The sequence below is a fragment of the Cyprinodon variegatus genome, unplaced genomic scaffold, assembly GCF_000732505.1.
Source record: "Cyprinodon variegatus isolate N-32 unplaced genomic scaffold, C_variegatus-1.0 Scaffold135, whole genome shotgun sequence".
Classification (NCBI taxonomy): Eukaryota; Metazoa; Chordata; class Actinopteri; order Cyprinodontiformes; family Cyprinodontidae; genus Cyprinodon; species Cyprinodon variegatus.
The window spans coordinates 637,180-662,164 of NW_015150588.1; the positions used below are offsets into that span (position 1 = coordinate 637,180).

At 34.3% G+C, this 24,985-nt stretch overlaps 1 protein-coding gene across 2 annotated transcripts in view; it reads right to left on the bottom strand.

The window, feature by feature from the left end:
- Positions 1-24,985, bottom strand: part of vps50 (VPS50 EARP/GARPII complex subunit) — a 148,987-nt gene that overhangs the window by 12,992 nt on the left and 111,010 nt on the right. For both annotated transcript variants that reach the window (XM_015376513.1, XM_015376512.1), the window contains one exon: positions 6,797-6,945. In XM_015376513.1, the coding sequence (XP_015231999.1) occupies positions 6,797-6,945 (149 nt within the window). The remainder of the gene's footprint in view (positions 1-6,796; positions 6,946-24,985) is intronic.

The window sequence follows — 24,985 nt, forward strand, 5'->3', positions numbered from 1 at the left end:
AAAAAAAAAAAAAAAAAAAAAAAAAAAAAAAAAAATATATATATAAACGGGGTGGGGTGGGGGATTGTCCAATCACATTAGTTAGATGGTAAGATGTTCAATGATTTGCAATAATTCACAAAAGGGCCCCATATCCGATCAAATCTACTATGGTTTCCCTTTGCTATAAGACCAATCTTTTCCAATCTAAAAAATGACATTACTTCGCGAAACCACAGAGAAATTGAAGGGGTCTCAGATGATTTCCAAAGAAGTAGGATATGACGTCTGGTTAAAAGCGATGTAAAGGCCAAAAAAGTATATTTTAATCATAAAAATATAGGTCAAAAAACTGTGTTGTATGTAGTATCGGCAGCAATTTCATATTATCATCCATGAGCAGCGGTAACCAAGGGTAAATTCTTAGAAAAAAGCCACAATTGCCAAAGTAAGACTATTTTTGTTCTATGCTTTTTGAGGTAATAAAGATTTATTGATCGGCATGTAATACATAGTAGTATTTATATTTACATAGAAGTATTTGCTTTGGGAAGGAAACCTTATATGTTTAAAACCATTTCTTTATTTGTTAGCTTGTCTGTCTGCAATTTTAACCAATATGATTTGGTAAGGTAGATCTGCTATTTTCAAAAAGAATTGAGACACTTTTGTATAAAGTAGGGCATGAATTCATAAAAAAAGTTTATGTGAATTCTAAAAATCAAAGTTTTCTGTTCAACAGCAATAATGAATGACGGCAGCACGGTATCTCCAGCAATGGTAGTTTATAGGTTAGAGCAGTCAATCCAGTAAATAATCTGTTTGTTATTCATAATTGTAAAGGTTATCTATTTTATGAGTTGTAACATAAAACTAGACAAAAGAAGTTCTAGTCGACCAACACTACTCTATCACATATAGTAAGGACAAAAATGTGACTAAAATGAATAATAGTTTTCATCCTGAAGACAAAAACTAAGACTAAAGCCAAGATGGACGGCAAAAACAACACTGGAGCATCTTATTATTCTTATTGACCAAATACTTATTTCCCAGCATAATTTGCTGGGTTTGTTTATCCTGTGATGTGATTTCCTGGATCTGTTTTTCTCATTTTGTCTCGCATAGTTGAAATGCACCTATCATGAAAATTACAGAACTCTCATATGTTGGAAAACTGCCTATCAGTAGCTTATGAAATACTATTTTTTACTCTTATTTACCACCTGAACAGTTTCTTCTTTTACACTTTTTGTCTCACTAATGCTTTCATACGTTAAAGTAGGCTTTTACATCAGACCAAGATTAAATGATTAAATTGAAAAGGTTGAAAGGGCCTTGGTTTCTTCTGGGTCATACCAGTTTTTTGCTTCCTTTTCTAATCATAGCAATTTCATCCTTTCTTATTTTTGCATGATCGACCCTGACCTTGACTGAAGCCATTGAGGCCTGCAGTCCTTTAGACTCTTCTTTCTTTTACAACCTCCTGCATGAACGCATCGAAGCACTAAGCAGACTGGCCATTCCTGGAAAGGTTCTCTAGCCTTGTATGGTTTTTCTTAACATAAATATATAAAGGCTTTTAGTGTAGCTCAGTGAATGTTCAAAGCCTTAGCAATGGCTTTGTTCTCTTTTTCAAACTTATAGAGATATTTATCATCTTTTTGGGGCACGGTAGCTTTATTTTTGTCAACTTCACAGTGTCTGAAAAGGTTACACTCAAGTGATGTATTGATTTCACAGGTCTAGAAGTGATGGGGCCTGGGTGAGGTTAGTCAGCGAACCAAAAACATTTGGTTGACTGTTTTGTTATTTTAATATCAGCAGGTTCAACCTTCACATTAGATTGTCATTGTTATCATTTTTTCATTTCAAATATGTAAATGTGTGATGTACTGAAGTGTCACAAAAATATATAGAGAAGAAATCTATTAAAAAAGACAAAAATATTTTACATATTATCATAGATGAGGCTGCTCAGTGGAACAGTGGGTAGCACTGCTGCCTTGTAGCAATAAGGTTCTGGGTTCAATTCTCAGCCCGGGGTCTTTCTGCATGGAGTTTACACGCTATACCTGAGCATGCCTGGGTTCTCTCCGGGTACTCCAAAAACAGTCAAAAAACATGACTGTTAGGTTAATTGGCTGCTCTAAACTCTCGTTAGGTGTGAGTGTGTGCATTAATGGTTGTTTTTTCTGTTTGTCTCTGTGTTCCCCTGTGATAGACTGGCGTCCTGTCCAGGGTGTACCCCGCCTCTCGCTCCGTAGACAGCTGGAGACAGACCCCGCTTGGGATAAGCGTGATGGAAAATGGAAGAATAGATGGATTACCATAGATCATTCAGTTGGAAAAACTCTTGTGTTTTGCAACAAACTGTAAAGCATCCTTCAATTTCTTAAATCTGTGGTAACAAACAGAAAAATGCTAAACATGTCCAATGTTTAAAAAGCTCCATGCCCGCTTTTAATCTCACCAAAAAAAAAGAAAAGCTGGTTTTGGTGATATTTGAGAAAACAAAAAACAAAACAAAAAAACACTTAAAATGAAAAATAAATAAATAAAAAAAATGAAGCAAAAAAATTTTCTCTTTCTTACTATGCTAAAAGTTCCTTAAATTACCGTAACTGTTAAATCTGGGTCGTAACCTGGATCACCACTGAAATCTAACTGGTTAATTGGGCTACATAAGACAAATATAACTCTATACTAAGAACAACAGTGAGTGAGGAGGTTTCAGAATGCAGTTATTCTGAGTGTTATTTTTTAGAAAGGCTTCTGTGTGACAAATCTTAAGAACTGTCTCTAGATACAGGTGCAAACCTTTAAAGAAGGATTTAAAAGTACATTTTTAGAGAAGAATGCTAAAGCAAAGAGTGAATTTAGGCCAATGGGATCTGAGATATTTATCAGTTACCCTTGAATCTGTATTTACAATTATTACTATTTCTACTAACTCCAAGAGTAACAGAAGGAAGTTTGTTAAGAATAAAACTTTGATTGGGCTGAGTCCACATAACATAAAGGGAGCAGAGCCAAGGACATGCAACAAGCACCAAAACTCAAGAGCTTGGCAAAGAGTTCAGGAGGAAGAAAAGAAAAAAAATGTAGCTCCTTCGCCTCACAGAAATCTAATGAATGACAGGTGCATCAAAGAGCATGAGACACAACAATCGGGTTGCTAAACATTCATAAATACTTCATAAATATATGGAATAATTACATCTGCGTATTTAAAATATTCAGTGTCCAAATTGAATCAAATCATATTGAAATAATCCAATAAATAATTTGTTACAATAATAAATAATTATACCAGCACTCAGTTGCTTTACAGACCCTAAGTTGCAGGGCAGCATAACATTATTTTCTCTGTCGCTGGGCCTTGTCAAATAGACACAAATATCTGCGAGGTCAAGCTGAGCGGCATATCTACTCAAGAGTAATTAAGTTGTCTACAGCAGTAACAGCTCCGCCAAGGGGATGTCATGGATGGAGCCCACAGAAAATTTAAATCATGATGTGTCAGAGGAGAAAATAACTAAAAATGTCGCACTTAAATAAACCCTTTTATTTTAAGACATACTCAAAATAGCTATCTTTTATCATTTCACTAAAGCAACGATACATTTATATTATTTGATGGTGGCTTTATATATATAGTGGGGCAGTCAGTGGGTAGCACCAATACTGCTGTAGTTAAAGGTGATGTGTTGAAAATTATCTGTGCCAGTAGAGTTTTTTGATCTGAGGAATATATAAATATATAAATTACCCAAGTTGCAGTGATAGAGGTGGACCAGAAAATATGAGGATTTTATTTTTTTTATTGTGATCCAAAGAAGTTTTCAAAAGCTTAATTATTTGTAAAATAATACTCATGAAATGCAACGTTTCTTCATGAAGGGAAAACACGCGTTTCACCTGTGCCCCTACATTAACACTTTTATAACATTACATTATACATTTTTAAGGAACCTTAGAAGGCTGATTATCCAGACTTTCTAATTACATATAAGCCATGTGAATGCAGTATGTGTCACCCAGTGTTGGCACTGCAAGAAGGTAAAGCCATAAAACCATGCCTCCCCAATAAAACTGTAGGTGCTTTATTCTGTGTTAAATTAAAAGCCTATTTCGATGTTTTTTCTTAAAAAAAGTTTCACCAACTCCTCCAAATGTAAATACTTTGATCAAGCCTGAACTCAATCATTTTTACACAGAACAAAGATTCATAACCTTTAAATACATAAAAACATTTTATATACAATTATTTTTATTAATATTTTATTTTTGATAATGTCAAAAATATTACTTAAGCCAATATTTCATGTTTGAAAAAAAAAAAAATCAACATGTATATAATTTATCCAGATAACCAGTCAGATATGTGAGTCTAACTAAGTGGATTAGGGTGGAAGATTTGATTAATTTATGATAACAGCAATAGGACTGTATTCAATCTTTCTTTTCCTTAGAGTTTTCATTTGAAAGAAAAGATTAGCTTACTGCTTCTGCTGCACAGTTAGACACAATAAGGCTTTTCAGGGGGTCATCAGGTACCCTCTGCTGGCCGTGCGTGATCAGTAGATTTCCCATAGAATGAAAAAAAACAGGAGGAAAAAAACAACTGTCCCCAGGAACTAACTCACCCAAATGGTCTGTGTTTGAACTGTTGCTCTTGTGCAGACAGTTCAGCTCCATTAGAGGCAGAACAAACACACTCAAGAGCAGTTTCTATGCTAATGCAAAGACAACTCCAATTTGATTTTAGGCAGTTCAAAGACTGTTAATATGTGGCGACTGCTTTCTCATAAGACTTGGTATTTATAATTTTCTAAATGTATTATCTTAAAAATAGTTGCATTTTTAATGATACATAACTATTGCGAAAAAGTGCATAAATATGAAGCTCATAGTGATACACCTAAGAAAAGCCGTCCATGAGGAAACACCACTTAACATAATCACACAACTATTTAAAACCCTTGATGTTTCTAACCGGAGTCTAGCTAGAATGTAATTGAGCTCTGTGAACTTTCTCTCTGTTCATAGAATAGAGAAAATTATGTTACTTCCCGCTGGAACATCTTGTGCTTGCCTCGATGAGACAGTTAGATAGCAAGGAGAAAAAGAAGCAGCAGTAGTGCACACCACGTCTCACCATTATCTGATCACACCAGCAGAAATGTGACACCGGAACAACAGCCAGAGGGCTCAACAACACCTAAATGACCAGTTTCCTGAGCTTAGCTCGTACATCTAATTCCTACTTTAATGTTTCTCCCACCTCCTTAGTTTGCTTTAATCGAAAAGCTGCTTTAGCAGTAAAATGTGATGTATGACCAAGTGGTCAAAGGTGACTTGCTGCCTCATTTTTTTAGATCAAAGGATTAAAAGAATAGAAAAAAAAAACTTTATTAATTCCAAAGGGAAATTAATGTTGTAACTCATGTTTTTTTTTTATTCCCAATGAGTTATTATACTTCTTGTTATATCTTCTGTAGCGGTCAGTCTTGCACCGAAACTGGAAAAGTCTTTGACTGAGGACATTCTTTTGTTATTCAACAGGCGTCTAAAAATATTTCTCACATTTGTCCATAACGTTTCTCGTTTTATGAAGAATTCTTCTTTGTAAAATCATTTCCATAGATTCTAGATGTTTACTTTGAACAGAACCAGCCTTCTTTATCCCCTTGTTGCTTCTTAAAGTAATTTATTCTGATACCGTTACGCATGCAGATAATAGCAGAAGAGATCACCACCACAGCCTTATAATATGTAAAATCTTGCCATAAACGCTGAAGGGCGTCGTTTTTAGAGGGAAATTCTTCTCTTCTTGTACTGTAGATGGCTTCAGCTATAAAGAGTATTCTTGATAACACTGATATTATTTATCAAAATATTACCTCTACTAATCTCCAACCCATTAATGTTGTATATAATAGTCTGTGCAGCTTTTTTCTCCATTTTCTTTACAGGACTCACCATTGTTTGTTGCTTCAACAACTGTCTTGGCTCACTCCATCTTCCAGATGACAATTTCACTGGTTATTATTTATATTTAGTGTATTTATCTTAGTTACCCTGACTATTCAAAACAATTCTTTATCCAGTTTTCCTCTACATATATGGAAAATTCTCTTTCAAATGTAAAGCACCCTTTGACTTGAAAAATTCCCATCCTCCTTCCGCTTCATAACCTCTGTTATGTGTTTAAAGATGTTAATGTTCCGTCTCAAGGGGTTTCGCCTTGGAAATAAATAAAGTCACGTCAACGGTAGAGTTAATGTGCAGGTGTTTTGTCCAGGTAAGTATTTATACTCTTCCACCACCTCTGCTGTGATGACTGTTTACACACCATGCCGCTAAGTGTTTTATCATCCCAGTATTTCACCAGACGATGGGACTGTCTTGTTCTGGGAGTCATAGGTGTACAGAGTAAAAGAAGTGTGCCTTCTTCACACCTTGTAATATTTTGCTCACAAGGCTGTCACTTCTGCAATTTATTTATTTTGCTTTTGTTATTATCCAAATATTAAGGTTAAAAGATTGGCTTATTGTAGGAGCTTGATTTTCTTTACTGAGCTCTTGTTTTATACTGTGGTCCTCTCAATTTGTCAAAGTTAAATCCACTGATACTTGACCCAATTATGGGAGGGTGGTATAAAGTGGTACAATTATTTTTGTAAAAGTCAAAGGAGAAAAACCACACAAAAGAAACAGAGGGAGTAAACAGAACATATGGAATGACTGACATGGTGCATTATAGTAGCCGGACTATATAATGGTTGCTAAGCCGTAGTGTTCTGTTGCTTACAGAGACTCAGTGGCCACCACCCTCTGCGCCAGTCCATACAGAGTACCGCTGTCTGTGAGAACAACCATCTGGCTCAGGTGAGGAATAGGGACCTTCTCCTTCCTGTCCTCTGGTGGACCATGGACTCCTACTGTCTCCCCGACAGGATCCTGGAACAAAACAAAGAAGTTCAAATTGGAAAAAATTAGAACAAACCCCCCAAAATAAATAGATATGAAAATATAAAACAAGAAATTATTAACTACATGAAACCTAGTTGGTCAAAGTTGCTGACTCAAGTCATCCTTTATTAATAATTATTTTGTGACACTGGTTCATTTGAAAGTAGTCTGATAGGAAAAAGGCTATGGAGAGAAAGGAAAGAAATGCAGCAGAGAACTCTATGGGAAGAGACTCGAACCAGAGGCACTGCATCCAAGACCGAGGCCTTCAGAAATGAATTGCTCAGCCTACTCTTGCGCCGCAACCACACCTTATATGTGCAACAGAGTAATTAGTACAAGGAATTCTTTTTAACATGCTCTTACTCTCACTTGCAAATTCCAATAGTCTTACTAATCTGATTTTGAGATTATATTCTATAGGGATCATCCAATCTCCCTTGGATAGTATCATACTGTAATTACTTTTTTATCCTAAAACTTTAAGCCATAAGAGTGTGCAGCCTTTGAAGCCATTATCTACTGATTAAGTGTGTGTATGTTTGCAGATCAGGATAATGATAAGAAATGGTAATAATAATGATCTCACATGTAAAATAATTCAATATTTTTGTGGTCAGTTGTTTAAAATAGACTTTTTATTGACTGTGTTTCTGATTCTGATGTAAGTTGAAGCTTATGAAATATACAATTACAACTCCTTATTAAACCAAAATACCTACCTGTGGCTAATATATTTTACTACAGCCTCCTAACCATATTTAAAAACTATGCTGGTTATAAAAAACAACTTTAAACTCACAGTCTAGACTGATAAGAACTAATAAAAATTCAGTAGAAATCAGTTTTATTAATTTATTTGTCATTATGTTATATTCATCGTGTTTACAGTTAATCAGGATTTTTTGGTATTTGAAAAACATTTCTTCTGCTATTTTGTACCCTTGGAACATTTTTTTATGATACCCAACTGTAGCAGTCAGTTTTTGTTTTTTACTAATAACTGATAGCAGATGATTAACATCTAAGAAGCTGAAATAATACATTAAGTAAAGTCCCATGTATGAGATAAGAAAGGAGAAGAGAGGAAGGACAGAAAAGCCATAAAGCTATATGCATAAATTAATATGGACGATGTGAGACTTTAAGCAAAAAAGCTGGATGAATTCAAAACCGTAATAAGGATCATTTTAGGAGTGTTTTACTGAAACAAGGCTACAGGATCATATCACCAACTCAGGCAAGTGTCTGCCTGCCTCTCTGACCACACAAGAAACAGAAATTTAAAGAAGGATGGCAAGATGAAGGAGATTGGTTAGGCTTACTTGTAAAAAAAAACAACTATTTATGTTGTCAAAGACATGTTATAGAAAATTTAGCTTTTGTTTTCCTGAAAATCAACGTTTTTTTTTAAAGGAAAGGTCGGGTCACATTCAGAATACAAACTTCTGAAAGTACTTTAAGTATGAAATTATTACATACAATTCAATAAATAAGTGTTTTTGAGAGTAATTTTCTTTAATGTGCTTTACCGGAGACAACAATGTTTGTCAAAAAGCAATACTGCCACCTACCGGCTTGTGATGTCATGACGCTGTATCGGCTGTTGAGCAGGTCCCAGTGCTATATCTGGTGTTTGTCACAAAGAATTGTGACGTAATCGTGATGAAACATTTTTTTTTTCTATTTTACTGATTAATGCTAAATTTATCAAATTACCACAAACGTATTAGTTTTAGCTATAAATAATGATTCATTGGTTATTCTTTGATGACCGGGCTTTTCCTTTAAGGAACAAAAGGAACTGTCTGCTACAAGAAACCTAATATTAGCCAAGAATAAATTTGTAGCCACAGTCAGATAATATTGTACCCGCCATGAATCGAATGATTTAAATTTATCTTCTAAAAAATCCAAATAAATTCTTGTAAAGGAAATAGGAAAAATTTGACTCCAATAAATCAAGAACCAGGAGTTCTCTTTAACTTAATGTGTTATGATTAAGACTCCCTATTCATCAATGACCAATAAAAACCTCAACTGATAGGAATGGGCACGGAATAAGAAACTAAAAAATAGAAGACAACTTTAAATTTCATTGTATATGACTTGTTTTTTTTATAACTCCATGACAATTATATTGACATTTAGTTAGAAAATAGTGCTAACAGCTTGTTTATGGGTAAGAAATAAAGTGGGAGAGGAAGGCCAGTGAATGACATTTTCCTTTTTTACAATAAAACTACAAAAACATTTAAAGCTACACTCCCTTTTAAAAAAAATTTCTATGAAGTAATATGTACTGTAATTCTTCTAGGCTTAATTAAAGAGACCAGCGTTATATTTTAAGTAAGTCTTTGGAAAGTTCAATAAAATTATATAATATGCAGAAATATGCACCACTATAAAAAAAATGCAAATTTCTATTGGAAATGAGAAACTGTTTCATGGAAAAAAAGAATCAAGCTCATAACCAGGGGTTCCTTCAGATCTATGTTTGGTTATTTCATGTGTAACTAGGGTGCATTTAGATTTTAAATATGTTTGGGAGTCATCTAGTCACAGAAAAGTTACAAAGAGCTGTTATGCTGTATTTATGTCTGTTTACTTCAGTTTACTAACACTTTGCTGGAGTCTAATAAGGTTTAGACATCTGGCTGCTAAAAAGACAGATAGACAAGATATTTGGACATAATCCTGTAGATGAGAGTAAACCTGTCACTTAATATAGAAACGAGGAATGATTTGAAGAATTTGCTGAATAACCATAAGGCTAAACTCATTCCGAGTCATTTGTTCAGCTGGAGTCAACAAATGAATGTAAACTTGGAATTGTTAGAACTATGATGACACGGACATTGACCAGAGCAAAAAAAAAACCTTCTGTTTTTATCCCCTTAGTGAACCTTCGATAACAACAATCTAAAGGCTTGTATACAAAAATGTTACTAAATTAAATCAGCCTTGTGGGCCTTGCAGGCAAACCAAATACACACAATGTAAAAGTCTGCTAACCAAACATCCACTCAAGTGATCAAATTCATCCTCCGCTTGGATACCTTTCAAAACATCTCTTATTCAACAAGCTTTCCATCCCTTTTATGAAAAAAAAAACATCTGAAACAGAAAAGAAGTAAGAAAACAAGACTAAGTCTCTTCCCATCAATCACTATTATCCACATCTGCAGAAAGAAGCTGTTAAGAATCCATAAGATATACAGATCATCATAGTATATCTATAATGCACGTCTTGGTGGTGTAATGCATCATACTGGCATATATAGTATAACAATTTGACACCGTGGCTGCTGGAAGGCAAGCCCTTGACATCTCCATAGCAATCCTACAGCTATAGTTAATTAATAATAATGTATTAAGTGCTATATTGCTCACTGACATATTGTGATGCTGTCCGGTATAATTGTGTATCTGAGATAAACTCTGAAAGGCTTTTATAGCTGAGCCAGTGCCAAGCATGAAATGCAAAAGGAAGGAGAGAGTTATATTATTTAGCCATGTAAACATGAAATACATTTATGTAAACAAATTATTAGCTTACTATAATTATCAATAGAATAGAAAATATTAGTACTATCTGCAAATATCAGTTTTGATGTATTTTATAGCTAGAATATCTAATTTATATGTATATTATACAATTTGGGGCATAATACAGAGCCCTGAGAAAAACCACAAGCCATGATGATGAAAACTGATCTGAACACTCCAACATGCAGAGAGTTTGCTAACCCATAAATAACTTTGAATGCAGTTGAAAGGTGGTGTTGTGTTTCTCTGTTTTGTTAAACAATGTTGAGTGTTTGAGGGTTATCCAATGCTTTGTTTAAGCCTTGCTTCTAGTACAGCCACCAATATCAAAGTTTTGACCTAAACCCATACTGTCCAAAATCAATTAAATTATGTTTGACTGGAAATTATTCTAAATTCTTATCAGAGTTTTTCTAAAATTTTAGAAAATGGAGGCTCCAGTCTGTAATGACTAATGATAACTGAGGTATCATTAGTTTAAGGTTGTGGTTCAACTGTATCATTTATTTAACTACCAGCTTTTATCTTTATTTACTTTTATTCTGCTTTTACTTTTTTATTATTTCATTTAACATAAATCACTTTGAATTATCCTTGTACTTTGTGTAGTAGAAATTATTTTGCGAGTTTCAGTTAATCTGGAAAGATTCCAATTTGAAATGAGATATTGCATTTATAAGTTAAGGGTTTTATTTAATAACATTTTCATAAATTTAAAATCTATTTTTAGGGGAGTGGTGGTCGTTAGGGCATAGAGCTTGGAATCCTGAGGTTGTGAGTTCGAGCCCCACTCCCACAGACTGCCACTCTGGGTCTCTGAGCAAGACCCTTAACCCCACACTGCTCCCCGGGGATCCCCATGGTGGCAGCCCACTGCTCCCCAATGGGATGGGTAGAGAGGTATAAAAAATCATTACAAATCATGCTAGCAGGCCATGTGGTACAGTAACTCTGTCATAAGATTGCAATACTCAGGTCAGAACCTGGTAAGAATACTTAATTACCAAATGAATAACTCTGAAATTACTTTGAATGAACAGGTACTGTATAAATAAAATGTTTAAAACAAGTAATTGTGAGTTATTTGATATTACTATGTAATTTGAAAATACAGTAGTGACTAGGCAGATTAGGCTAGTGATGCAAAAGGGAAATGTGCGCCACTCGAATAACGAGGGACAAAAACTCAAAAATAATTATTTAGTAATAACATCAGAATCCTTTAGTTAGGAACAATTGTTTAGTTTACTGAACACTGAAGCCTCATTCAAAAGCTGCACAAGACAAAGCTGTTTGTAACTAATTAAATGAGTGCAGTCTGTCCTTATGTCCAACCGGTTTTTTATTTTTTTTAACCTGTAGTAAATTCTGTATATTATTGATTTAGATAACTACCAGATTATTACATTGTTAAGATTTTTAATACCAATTTTGTTGCAGTCTTTTTAATAGGCTGCAATAAAATAAATGATGCTTTAAACATTAGGTAAAATGAGCCAAGGTTAAAACACTGCTATCATGAGGAACCGTTTCAAGCAGACGATAAAAAGGTGCTATGAGTTTGGGATGAAATGTTGTAAATCAAATAAGTCAGTTTTTTAAATATTATAGCCTGTAAGCCTAAAAGAGCCAACTATTCACAAAAAAATGTAAGCGTGACAGTTCAGCATACGTACAGCACAAAAAATGAATAGTATGCCACCCTTGAGGCAGTTTATGGCTCTGATTTGCTGCCGGCTCCTAATATGTGAGAGCTTCAACCTTTCCAGAAAATTGAACTCATCTCAGCATTTTTTTTTTTTGGAGACATTAAGTTTTAATTGTTTAAGCTTTTATTGATTAGAAACTTTTTGGCTAAGAAAGACTTTCTTTGTTTCATGTGTTTCAAAGTATTTTTTATGGGCTTCTTTTCACATATCATAACATACAGATTATTACATCCAAAAAAGTTGTATTCTGGAAACATTTGTCTTTACAAAGAATGCTTTCTAATTATTTTGAAATTGTGAATGATGTAAATCTATTTTATGCATCTATAAAGCTGTCAATTTGATCACCAAATTGGGTAAAGAATATGAGACTCCTCAAAAGCATTTAAAGAGTTTCATAAAAGATAAAAATGAAAGATGTGCAGTGTTCGTGGATATGTTCCAGGGAGGCCATTAGTTACTCTGTTCAACAACAACAAACGATTGAACAATCTGGAAAATGTACAACTGGAGGTCATTGTTTATGCCATGTGCCAAACACAAAGCAAATGATACCATGTGCAAGCTCTAAATCACAGCCCCCAAAAAAGTAGTTCTTCTAGGACCAACATTTTACTCCCGGACATCAATTAAAGAAATATATAGCTATTCAGGTCTATGAGTTATGTTTGTATAATATACCTATGTTTATTGACATTTTATTTTTTTTAATCTTGGAATTAATTCTTGCAAAATATTCCAATATCCCATATTGTCGAAGCCAAACAAGGAATAATTTAGCTGCATTAAAATGAGGGGTTGTTTTGCACTGTTCTCCCAAAAAAGGAAGAAATTATAAACAGAATGACAATGGAAAGCAAAGAGTAGTAATGTTCTATGTAAGAGGGAAGAGCAGGGAATCACTTTTGTTCCCTCAGAAAAAACTAAATGTCTTGTTGCACTTCCTCTATTAATCATTTATAAGGCTCCTTAGACATTGATGAATATTTTAAAGATGACAAAAAACAGTTCTAAACTCAACTTTAAAAGGAAAAGCTGATGTTATAAGCTGCTAATACTCATTGGCATTCCTCCCAAACTGAAATGTTTGTCCAAAAGTAAGAATAGTTGCAAATTTAAGTCAGTTCATTTTTAGGAGGTTTTAAAACAATGTTTAATCTTTTCTTTTAGCATTTATTTTTTTCTAAGGAAAATGACAAAGAAAATGTATGTGAAGATGTCTTTGTGACATTTTTAAATATCTCTAACAGAACAACAATCTAATAAATAATGCACCCAGTTATAAACCTACTCTCTTCCCTTGCACTCCTGGCCAGAGTGGGTGGCTCTGCATCTGAAGCCCTTAAGTCCTTTACCAGAGGCTTGGAGGGTTGAGGGTTCTTGGCATTATCTTAGCTGTTCACTTTTCACTGAGAGCTCCGGTGATTCTCCAGATATCTATTGGAGACACCTCTCCAGTGTGCAGGTTGCTAACCCAAGTACACCGATGACCACGGCCACCATCCAGGCTCTTTCCAGTACTTCCCTGAGCCATTGGAATTTCTTAATTTTCTCGTATTCTTTCTTCTTCAGTCCATTTGTCCATTGCCTAACATATTCATTGAGCACTCTTTCTTTTCGCTAAGAGAATAGCCTGTGGATACTGCATTTGGAGTGGAATACACCATGCATGGTGAGTATATTTCGTGTTGTATCATCAGTGGCCTTCATTTCCTCCTTTGGACAATTTACTACCTCAGCAGGGTATCCGGTCACTGACAACACGTAGCTGTTGTGTGCCTGAACCTTGTACTTGGTGTTGAGCTGACTTTTCAGAACTTTTCTTAATTGTTTCAGGTATTTAGCTGTTGCTGCTTTCATTGTAGCCTCTTTGGCAGTTGCTTTCTGTTTGTTGGTGAGATTCCAAGGTACTTGCAGCTCTCTTCAAGACCGGCTATTCTCTCTTCTTTGAAGTGAAATCCCTGGACTACCTTCCCTCTCTTTGCAACCATAAGGCCACATTTCTTTAGCCCAAATATAATTGTCTGATTCTTATTCTGATGTCCCTGCTGTAGATATTGGTGGCTGTGGCTTAGTTCGTCTCTGTAACTCACTCTTAGCATACAGCTTGATGTCATCCATGTACAGAAGGTGGCAGATAGTGGCTCCATTTCTGAGTCAGTATACATAGCAGGTATTGTTGATGATTCAGATGAGAGGTTCAGGCCTATGCAAAATAAAAGAGGGGATCTCCTTGGTATACTGTATTCCACATTTGATGGAGATTTGCAAAACTGTCTTGAAATTGGCTCCTAGGTTGGTTTTCCATAGCTTCAAGAGGTTTGCAATGAAGGTTTTTTAATTGTTGTTAACCTTGTACAGCTATACGCATCCCAAGATCCATGTGTATGGATTTCAGTTATAGGATTTCTTTTAATCAGCCTAGGCAGTAAACAGGTTAGTTTCTCTGATTTTGCATTATCAAGTGACTGTTCTGTCAACCAGCAGTTGGGTTGCTCTTTTAGTGTTTTGACCAATGCCTTTCTGCACCTGTCTTGCATCAATGAATTTGATGAATTGACCCATCTATGTCATTAAACCAACTCTGAATAAATGTTCCATTTTTAAATCTTTACATGAAGAAAACACATATTTTAGGGGGTTATGTGTAAACCTCTTCACTCTTAGCCAAAAATAAGGAACTTATTTTAATATTAGAAGCAAATTCTAAAGTATCTAAAAAAAACTAAAATCTAAAAAGATCTAAAACCTAAAAAGGGAGGTAAATTGTTTTAGTTATTTTTGTGAATCTGATAAATATTTCCATACTTTCTTTGGACATACATTCATCAATTAAACCCCCTGCACTAGTCTCAGTAATGTTTAACTTTGTAGGGGTGCAACAAACCACAGCTTGTGAATCATCAGACTGATTAGAAAACAAATTCAAAGTGACAATTCAGCCTTATGTATTTTCATCTTATCTCCCCAATATAAAAGCCTGCACATGAAATTATGTTTTCACTTTTATGACCACTCTCAATCAAAGTGCCAGATGGGCTTGGTGGGGGAACCAACACCATGTGCTTTTTTCATAGCCAAGAGTGTGCAGAAGAATGCCATATTGGATAAATTAGGGGTCTGCCATATATTGCTTTAAAGGGGGGCTGAAAAAAGGGGGATGAGGCAGAACTTTCCAGATATCTTGACTTATAAGGATGCAGTCTTACTTTGTCTGATTTATATCCTGCAGCTGTTAAAGATATAAGAGGGAGTTAGGGAATTAGAAAATATCTTTTCAAAACAAAATATAAAGGCTAAGACCCTAAGTTTAGTCAAAAGAGCAAGTCAGATAAAAAGCAATATCTGCTTTTAGGCAAAAAATGACAAATGTTACCTGATGTGGTATACTGTATGATCGATTAAAGAGCACATAGAAAATGTTTTGTTTAACAACACACTAGTTGGCAACCAAGTAGGGATGCAAACATATAAATAATTTAAGACAAATTGTTAAATAATTCTTTATCAGATCAAGATTGGTTCCAGCTGATTTAATAGTAACGTCAGTTTAGAGGTATATTCTCTATGTGTCGTACTGTTACTGGTGTTCGCTAGGGGATGCCACAGTTCATTCTTAAGAGGAGCCAGATTGGTAGTTTTAAGAGAAATAATCATGCCAGAAGTCTGCCAGGGCAGAAATGCAAAAGATCCAAACTTAATATGGTGTGGCATTATTTTACACTATTCAATGATGTAAAGATGTAGAACACTCAGCTTGCTTTTAGCTGTGCACAACAGCAGCATCATTCTTGCAACCAAAAATGATGTGTGAGGAGGATGAGGACATAATTTAAAAAAGTGGAGTGCATTATACCAACACATATGTAACATGATAGATAAAGGAATGATATCAATAGAAACAGTCTATTGTGAGAGCTTTTGTGAGTTAATGCACTTCATGAAGCCAAGTTTAAAAATTCCTTCAAGTGGAACCATAACACTCTATTTATAAGTCGGCTAACAGAAAAAAAAAGAAAGAAAAAAAAGCATTTTTCCCATCACGTTATTGTTGGATAACACTGAAAACAGCCAAAATATCGCAGTTACTGTCCACTTTATCGCAACATAATGGCAAGAAAAGTCTGACAATATATCAGCGTGACATGTTCTGTCCTTCCATTAAGGTTTAATATATCTCTGGTTATTACGGGAAAAGTATTTCACATACTTACCTTTGTTCATATACTTATTTGTTTAATATTTGTTTACTAAATATTCTAAAATTATACTTCATAATTAGGCGCAGGTACGGATTATGAATAACCATAATAAACCACAATTATTTTACTGGTTAAAATATTAATAGGTAAGTATTATATTGGCAATCAGTACTTAATAAATCTGACACAGTTTGTTAAAATATAATGATGCACTTCTTTTTCCTAATTAAGCATGATGAAACAATAGCTAGGGTATTTCATGTTATGGCAAGAGACTCTTTGTACAAGAGAAAATACCAGCTTAACTCATAAATTGGTCACTTTCATCACTGTATCTGACGAAAAACAAAAATTCAATGCTGTGGACAAAAATGAAAAATAAAAATAGATATGGTACTTGGAGGAATTCATGGTGTAAATGTGAGAAGGCAAATTTATTGAAACTAACTACTTTTGTTGAAAAGCATTCAACATGAACTGTTTGGCATTGCATAATTGTTGCCTTGTTAAAATCGTTAAACTGATACATGATGCATTTATTACAGCAGGTTTCAGTGCCAGAGCCACTGGCCGAGTACACTGAGAAGATAAGACCTGTCAAAGGAGCTTCAAGAAAAATCATAGCAGCAGCTTAGGTTCTACAGAAATAGTTATTTTAAAAAGAAAAGGTGAATTCTAACTTTTGGGGTAGTGTCTCCTAAGTGTAGATGCTATATATAAAAGATTTGATCTGTTCAATATAAGAAAAGCATCCTGAAAAACAGAAATGCAAGAATTAAGGACGAAAAGAAAAAAGCACGGAGCAAAAAAGGAAGAAAAAAAAACATGAAAATGGAGACGGCCTACTTTCACAGAAGACTGCTTCAACATCACAGAGTCAGTGAAAAGGAAAGGCACATAACTCACAGTAAATGTGTCTGTCTGCAACTCTAAATTACATTATTTGACTAGTACAAAAAAAATGTCATAAAATGAGCCCACCACTGACCAGATGAAGCATTTGTATATAACTGCAGCAGTGTGTAGGGTTATATGATTTTATTGCATCTTTAAAAGTTTTATCTGAGAAACTGGCCTGGATTTGAACCATAGAATAAGATGTGGATAGGGAAGAAACCGTTTCAATTCTCCAGGAGCAGAATAAAAAAAAATAAGGAAAATAATATTTATCTTAATTAACCAATTATAGTACTTTAAAAAATATTTGATATAGAACCATCTGTGATCCTTAACCTGTTAGTCACAATAACATGACAGAGGTGATGTTTTTTTACAGGAACATAGAAATTTGAAAATACTTGCTGAAAGATCAAAAGTAGTAAAATGGTAAATACTGATATTTGCTTAAAACCTATTACAGAAATGGGCTGGTTAATGAAAAATGCATCTCCAAATCCATCCAACCCCTCCATCAACCCCTTTAACAAACCTTCTTTAATTAATGTAATAAAAGTATCAGACAAATAAATGTTAAATAATCAGTGCAATTATTAAAATGATCTAATCAGGACAGCTCAGTCGGAGGTCCTTAATGATGTTTACTACCCCTCTTAAAGAGCCTGACCTACATTTTTATTTTTAGTTCAGATGCTAAATTAAACAAAAACTATAATACATCAACAAACCAAAACTTGGTAGAAAAACTTAAGATTATTCACAATGAGCTGCTAAATCAACGTTTCCGACCATAATTACTGATGTAAATTAATAAGTCTGCGTAGGCTTGCAATAATGAGTTGGGTTGACGTTCATATTTTTGCATAAATAGCCTAAAATAATAATTAAAAAAACTATTGTTAACTTGAAACATAAATTTTAAAGTGAAATTCATATTATTTTTAACATCCACTAAATTCATAACACAGTGGGCGTCACAAAGATGCAGTGAAGTGGACTGCAGCAAAAAACAGAAAAGCTTTATTGAGATCATTTACACTGAATATTCATCTAGCCTCGCTCCTTTACAGCCCTGAATAAATGAATACTAATGTTTAGTTTTTAAATGATTTCTAGTGGTTTTCACTTTTTTACAGCCAAAACTTATTAAAAAATGCATCTGCTTGGACTTAAATGGTAATTATAGCATCCTTTGTATAACTGATGAGAAAGGTATGGACATCTGGGCTGATATTTCATAGGAAGCTAAAAATTCAATAACAAACACAAATCCAGGATGACTCAGAAAAATGAGGCATCATTATAGTCGCAGAAAATGTTAATCTCCAAATAAAATGAGAGTAATGGTAGTACTAGCTTTGGTTTTTTGACTTAGAAAAATAAAAACAATTTCATTGAACTGAACTGAATCTCATTTCTAGCCTCAGAAATATGGTTTTAGATTTTTTCTTTTCTTTTTTTTTTCAAAAATTGCAAAACCTTCACATGAATCGGAGATCTGCAAAAGTTTGATAATCCTGAAATGATGATCTCAATAAACACCTAATAAATTACAAAAAAAAAGTCTGTTCTTATCCACAGTCAAAAGTCATATGCACAAATTCAGATTTTCATCTTTTCCTGTTGACTTTACTACATTTTCTCCTGTAATACGGTACTAGCAAGCATAAGTCAAAACAAGGCAGACTTTAACTTGTTACAGGCTAAAAAAAAACAAATCTCTGTTTTATCTTGAAAACTCATAAAAAAATTGAAGTGTTGAGGTCAGAACTGGATCATAAAGCTTTAGACTATAAAAATTAGACAAGAAAAAAAACATCAAATTCCTAGCTGAGGCAACGCAGCTATTTATTTATTCTTTATTTTTTGAAGCGTACTCCCGGCTGTCAGGTCTGTAGCATATTAACCTGTCCTAAGGAGCCGAGCCCATGACAGTCTACAATGGTGCAGGGTTCATGTTTTCACTGAGCTTCCCTCATGTCTGCAAGTTGGGAGGTAAATGTGTTTAAAAACACTTTCTGCATCTGCTTTGCTCATTAAGTCAGTTTATCGTCGTAGCTCAATTCTTATTCCAAAAGTTTCAGCTTAATCAGCATTTTATAAAAAATATATAAAATACTATCATCTTTATAGTCTAAATCAACGATTTGTTATAGTGTTTTCACCAGGGCATTTCAGTGTAGCAGCCTTTTGGCTGAAAGTTGTTCCTTTTACAGTATACAAGTCAGTTAAGTGCAAGTCTTCCTCTAGAGTAAACCATTTCTTTTTTTGTTTTTCTTACGAATCTGTTGTGCATCCCTGTTTTTGTTTAAGATCTCGTGATGAAGCAAGTGCTTTACCCAAATGTACTCTTGTGCAAGCCCTGTCCTGATTTTATCTTCCTTTCCCCCTCTGACAAAAGTTTTTTGTTTGTTTTTTTGCAAGCTCCATCGTATCATAAACCTCCAAAATAAAAAGTTGAGTCTATTATCACCGGTGGATAGCGCAGCACAAGGCGTGTGTATTGATGCCAATGGTTATACATTGGGCAGCCCTAAAGCTGTTCATCTTCCCTTCAGAATGAGGGCAGAGCGGCAAGACTCCCTCCAGTTAGCTGGCAATGAAACCTGCAAGTGTGGTTTACTGACCAGAGCCAGTAAGGGGAATGACAGACCCCTCAATCATCTCATAAACACTTAGGATACCCTAACAGGGACTCAGAAGAGAATATACTAAGGTACAAACGGTATTTAGTACAACTTTAAGTGTTATTCAACTCACACCAAAAAACTCAATATAACTGCCAAAATTTTTCTGTTTTTTTCCACCGATATGAGAAATGTATAAAGCTATAAATACTGCTCAAATACGAAATTTATGGAGTGCTGCTAGATGCCCAACAACATCTCATTTTTAATATGAAGAAAATCTTTATAAAAATGATCTTCTAAGGTCTAAAACAGTCCTGGTGCACTTGGCCTTGGTTTGAGGAAACAATGAATTGCCATTGTTCTGTTTTATTGATGCATTGATGAAAAATATAAATTAGTCTCCAGTATTATTATTGTGAATGATGATACAATATGAGCTATCTTGTTAAACAGAATAAAAAAATAAATAAAAAAAAAAAACAGCAAGAGCTTGCTGTAGCATCACATGGCTGTGATAACAGCATCTTTTGTAAAAAAAAAAAAATAATAATAATAATTAAAAAAGGGGAAACTCATGGGGCACTAACAGACAAATGTATTGGGAACAAATTAATCAGAAGAAAACCATTTTTAATGTATCTTGTTGATGTAGACTGGTGATTTGATTTTTAGATAAGAAAAGAATATGTTGAAAATGCTTTCTGAACTCAAAGAGTGTGATACTCTGGATTTTAACTGGTTTCAGCAGTTTTATATTGTTTTATTAACATATTGACTCAAACCTTTTAGACTTTTTTTTAGTTATTATTCATTTAATTTTCATATATTGCTCTGGGCATGCTTATTTTTTGCATAAATATAATGCTATGTTATTATGTTATAACCTCTAAACCTCTATATTTTTATTCCAATATATTTTAAAAGATAGACCAACATGTTAATATATTATTGTAAAGAGATGCTACATACTTAAACAGTTTCAAGGCATTTTTGTGAAACAGTTTTAAAAACTTGCTGCACATTCTTGCTATGAACTTTGACTAGGCCATTTCAGCACATACAAATGTTGTGACCTAAATTAAGTTGCTGTGATTCAGCACAGTTAAACTAAACTAGGCCTCTGCAGAGTTTAGTGACATGCTGGAGATGCACTGCAGCCATATGAACACCACATATTTGAGCAGGCATTCATTTAAAAGCAGCAGGCAACAGCCCTTTAGGACTGGACATCTAAAGCTCTGTTGCGTTACAGAATTGCTCTATATTTAGCTTCAGATATAAACTCTGATCAGTTTCTCATGTATCAACAAAACTGTTTTTTTGTTGTTCATTACATTTTTTGCCCCATTTAAAGGTTGGTATAAGAATTAATGTATGCATGAAGGAAAAGAGCCACATGGAATCCTAGCAACTAGACTAATGTTGCTTAAAGAAACAGGAGGGTTTATTCTGCAACTTCCCAGCAAATGCAACATTCCAAGATTTTAATTTAGTAAAATCTACACATTTGGCCAAAAGAGCATAGCCTTTTCTTTTTCTTTAGATTGTTTTGTTGTGATAAATGCGACATTCTTTCATTTATTTTAAAGATGTGGACGATAGGAATGTGTTGCCACCTTTTCTTACTTTCAAAACACAGTTGTAGCTCTGAGTAACGTCCTTTTGCCTTACAGAACGAGAGTTTAGACAGTAGTTTGTTGTTCTCTTTGAGGACGGGCGAAGGCAGGTGGTAAAATTGCTCTGTGAAGAGCTAGAATGAGTGCAGCAAAAATGACAAGCTCTTAAAAAGTAGCAGAAAGGGGGAAAAAAAAAAAGGTATCTTGTAATGCTGCCCATGTGGAGATCCTGCAGTCTCTCAATCAAAAAGAAAAAGGAGTTGAGGAGGAGTAAAGATTTCCAGGGAAGCACTTACATAGCTTTAGAAGAGAGCCGAAAAGAAGAGATGCCTCACAAGTGAGAGAGAGAGAGAGAGAGAGAGAGAGAGAGAGAGAGGCATACTCTACAGGAGATAGAGGAGCATTAGGACTGGGTCTGTGAGAAGTGCTTCCCAAAAAAGAAGAAGGTCAAGTCAAGATTAAACTACCCCTGTTGAGAAATATCCACCTTAAGATGACTTCCTGTCCTTGTTGTGTTTGTGCACATAAATTACCATTTTACAGAAAGGCTTTCTTTTGAAAAATGTATCCTTTATAGTGAAATATAATGATGTAGTAATACCTCAAAGATTTAAGTTATTAATGTTATTTGCAGGGTCTTCCCAAAAAAAAAGGCTGCTTCAGGTGCAGGACTTGTGAGTTACAGAGAAAATTATGTTTAAGTTAACAAATAAAGCCAAAAATGCAAAGGTGACTTCAAGCATCTTAGGATAGGGCAGTCACTCTTCTCCCTCTACCTGACAGATGTCAGAGGGCACAAATTGAAGCTGCATCGCCATTTTCTGACGGATCAAACTCTCACAGCAATCCATTTATTAATGCACAGCAACTTGTAGATGTTAATGCATGCGTTAATAGAGTCAGACAGGGGAAAGGATGAGCAGAGCATGGAAGAGAGGTTTACAGCCGCTGACATTACATTGCATATTGAGAACGTTCCCTCCTGATAAAAGGCAGAAAGAAAATTAATCAAAGACATGTCAAATCTGAAATTAACATGAATCCCTCAGCAGCTGCTGTGATCTGTGTTCATGACTAATAAAAGCTGTACACATTTAGTCTCCTATGAAATAAAAAATAGATAAATCATGTGCATCCATGTTTGACTGGGTATCAGCGTGTGAGGCCCACTGCTTGGGTAAACACAGCTTTGCTGTCTGATGGTATTCACAAACTAAAGGATTTGAGTTTCAACGAAAAGCACAAACACTTGGACATCTACAGGATAATGAAAACGGAAAAAAAACACAAAAGCTTCTTATTTGTCATAATACCTCTGTGACAATCATGCTAAAGGGCTTCTTAACTATCTAAGAAATGCGAAGATGCTGAAACCTTAGTCTTTCATCAAGGTATCTCTAATATTTTAAAGTAAGATGAAAAAAGCCTTTTAGGTTGTATGATGTAACAAGAAAATGGGTTGAAAGGATATTATATATAAATTGTGTTTTGAAAAGTTATGAGCAGCCAATTTCCTAAAAAACTATCTTTGCCATTATAGCTCATCAAGCTGAAAGCACATAAAGACATCAAAGAATGGTTAATGGTGCCTCCCATTACCTTGTTTTGTATAAAACAACTATGTGTGCAAATCTGGAATAAAGCTGGACTTCTAAGGGTTTGTGTCCTCCCACTCAGGCAGAGAGACCTCCTAGTGCCATTTTAATTAGAAGAGCATTCTGACATAGCAACTCTTTCCTTTTTTCTGCATCTTAGCTTTTTATTACAGCATAAATTCACAATTTATTCGATTTTTTCTGTGACAACAGACTTCAAACAGATGACGCTTGATACATCTCCATCTAGCATTCGCAGTATTAAGTTCTCACACAAAACAGCAAAGCTATAGTTTCCTTTTTAAGAGCTCATTTACAAAACAGTTCAGATGGGATAAGAAGGTTTTCTCCTCAATGGGCTGAACATAGCTCGGAGCATACAACAAAACATTCATGGAGCTACAGATGCTATTCACTTGACTATTATCTAACACCCAGACTGCAAAGTGTTTTTGATGTTTAGGTTGCTTACTAGGGGGGCTCAAACTTGACGGCCATTTGTGGACTAATTATGTTTGGCGCCTGATTCCAATTTAAAAATCAGACCAATTCAGCCCATTGTCCAGGTGGTTCAAAAAGATAAAGCAATATCATTACGAGTCAATTAATTCTTTCTGCTCTCAAAGAAATAGATTTATGTAATTTTATAACATAAATAATTCCCAGATTATTTTAATATAAACTTTTTAGATAAATCTTATATGATGGATGTTTATTAGCTTAATATAGAATGTTATTTAAAATACATAACTATCAGGTTTATACATTTAGTATGAACAAAGTAAACTTACTCAAAGTTAATATTAGTATATTTATTTCAAATGCATAAAGTCTATTGCTTGAATTGCATAAAGTTAACCTGATACTTGTGCATTTCAAATGATAGAATGTGTGTATTTGAAATAAATACTTAATTTACAGAAAGTATACTTTACTAATTTTAACTTTGTTATTAATTCCTCACTTTTTGCAGATTTTTTCAGACGCTTTAACTCCACTTTGCTTAACATATCAAAAATAACAAATCTGACAGAAAATGTTACCCAAAGCCTTTTTTGTTGCTGAGAATTACCCTTTTGAGCTCAAATTTAAAATATAGATGCCTTTCTTTTTATAGCGCAAATATGCAAAACCTTTTTTAAGTTTTTGTTCTACAAATAAAAACCATTTCATACAAAAAAAGAGGCTTTTTTCAAAAGTTTGTTGTTAAATATTGCTTGCTTAGTTCATGGTTGAGCTGTTGAAAAAAATTTATTTTCTTAAGTTTACTTATTGACTTTGTTATACATTTTTGCCAGAGAAGTACTTTGACATGACTTGAATCCACCTGCCATCTATAAAATCTTTATTAGATAATCCCTGAAAGACAGCTTCATGAGAAAAATAACCCGAGCTCAACTGAGAAGGTTAAAACTCTCCTTCTAGTTTACGTTATGAAAAGGAGGCATGTGTGGGCAGCTGAACACTCTGCCTAATGTGCAGTGACACATGAAAGCAAGACATTGATAGGTTCAGTGTGTTAATTATCTGTCTGGCACTGACACTCTGAGGTTGTTGTTCACTTAATGAAGCACTTAAATATCCCTAGTGCTACACAATAAACACAAAACATTAAACTCCCCAGAAATGTACGGCTCTGGTCTTTTATCATTTTATTTTTTAAAATTAAGACCATATTGTCTCTGATTGTGATTTAGGATTAATACGCCTCTGGTTGTGAATTAGGATAAATATAAAATTTTTCATTTAAAATTTAGTCCAGGTTTAGGTAATATATTATAAACCCTATGCAAAAGAAATTGATTGCTTTACTAAAGTAAGCTGTAGTAA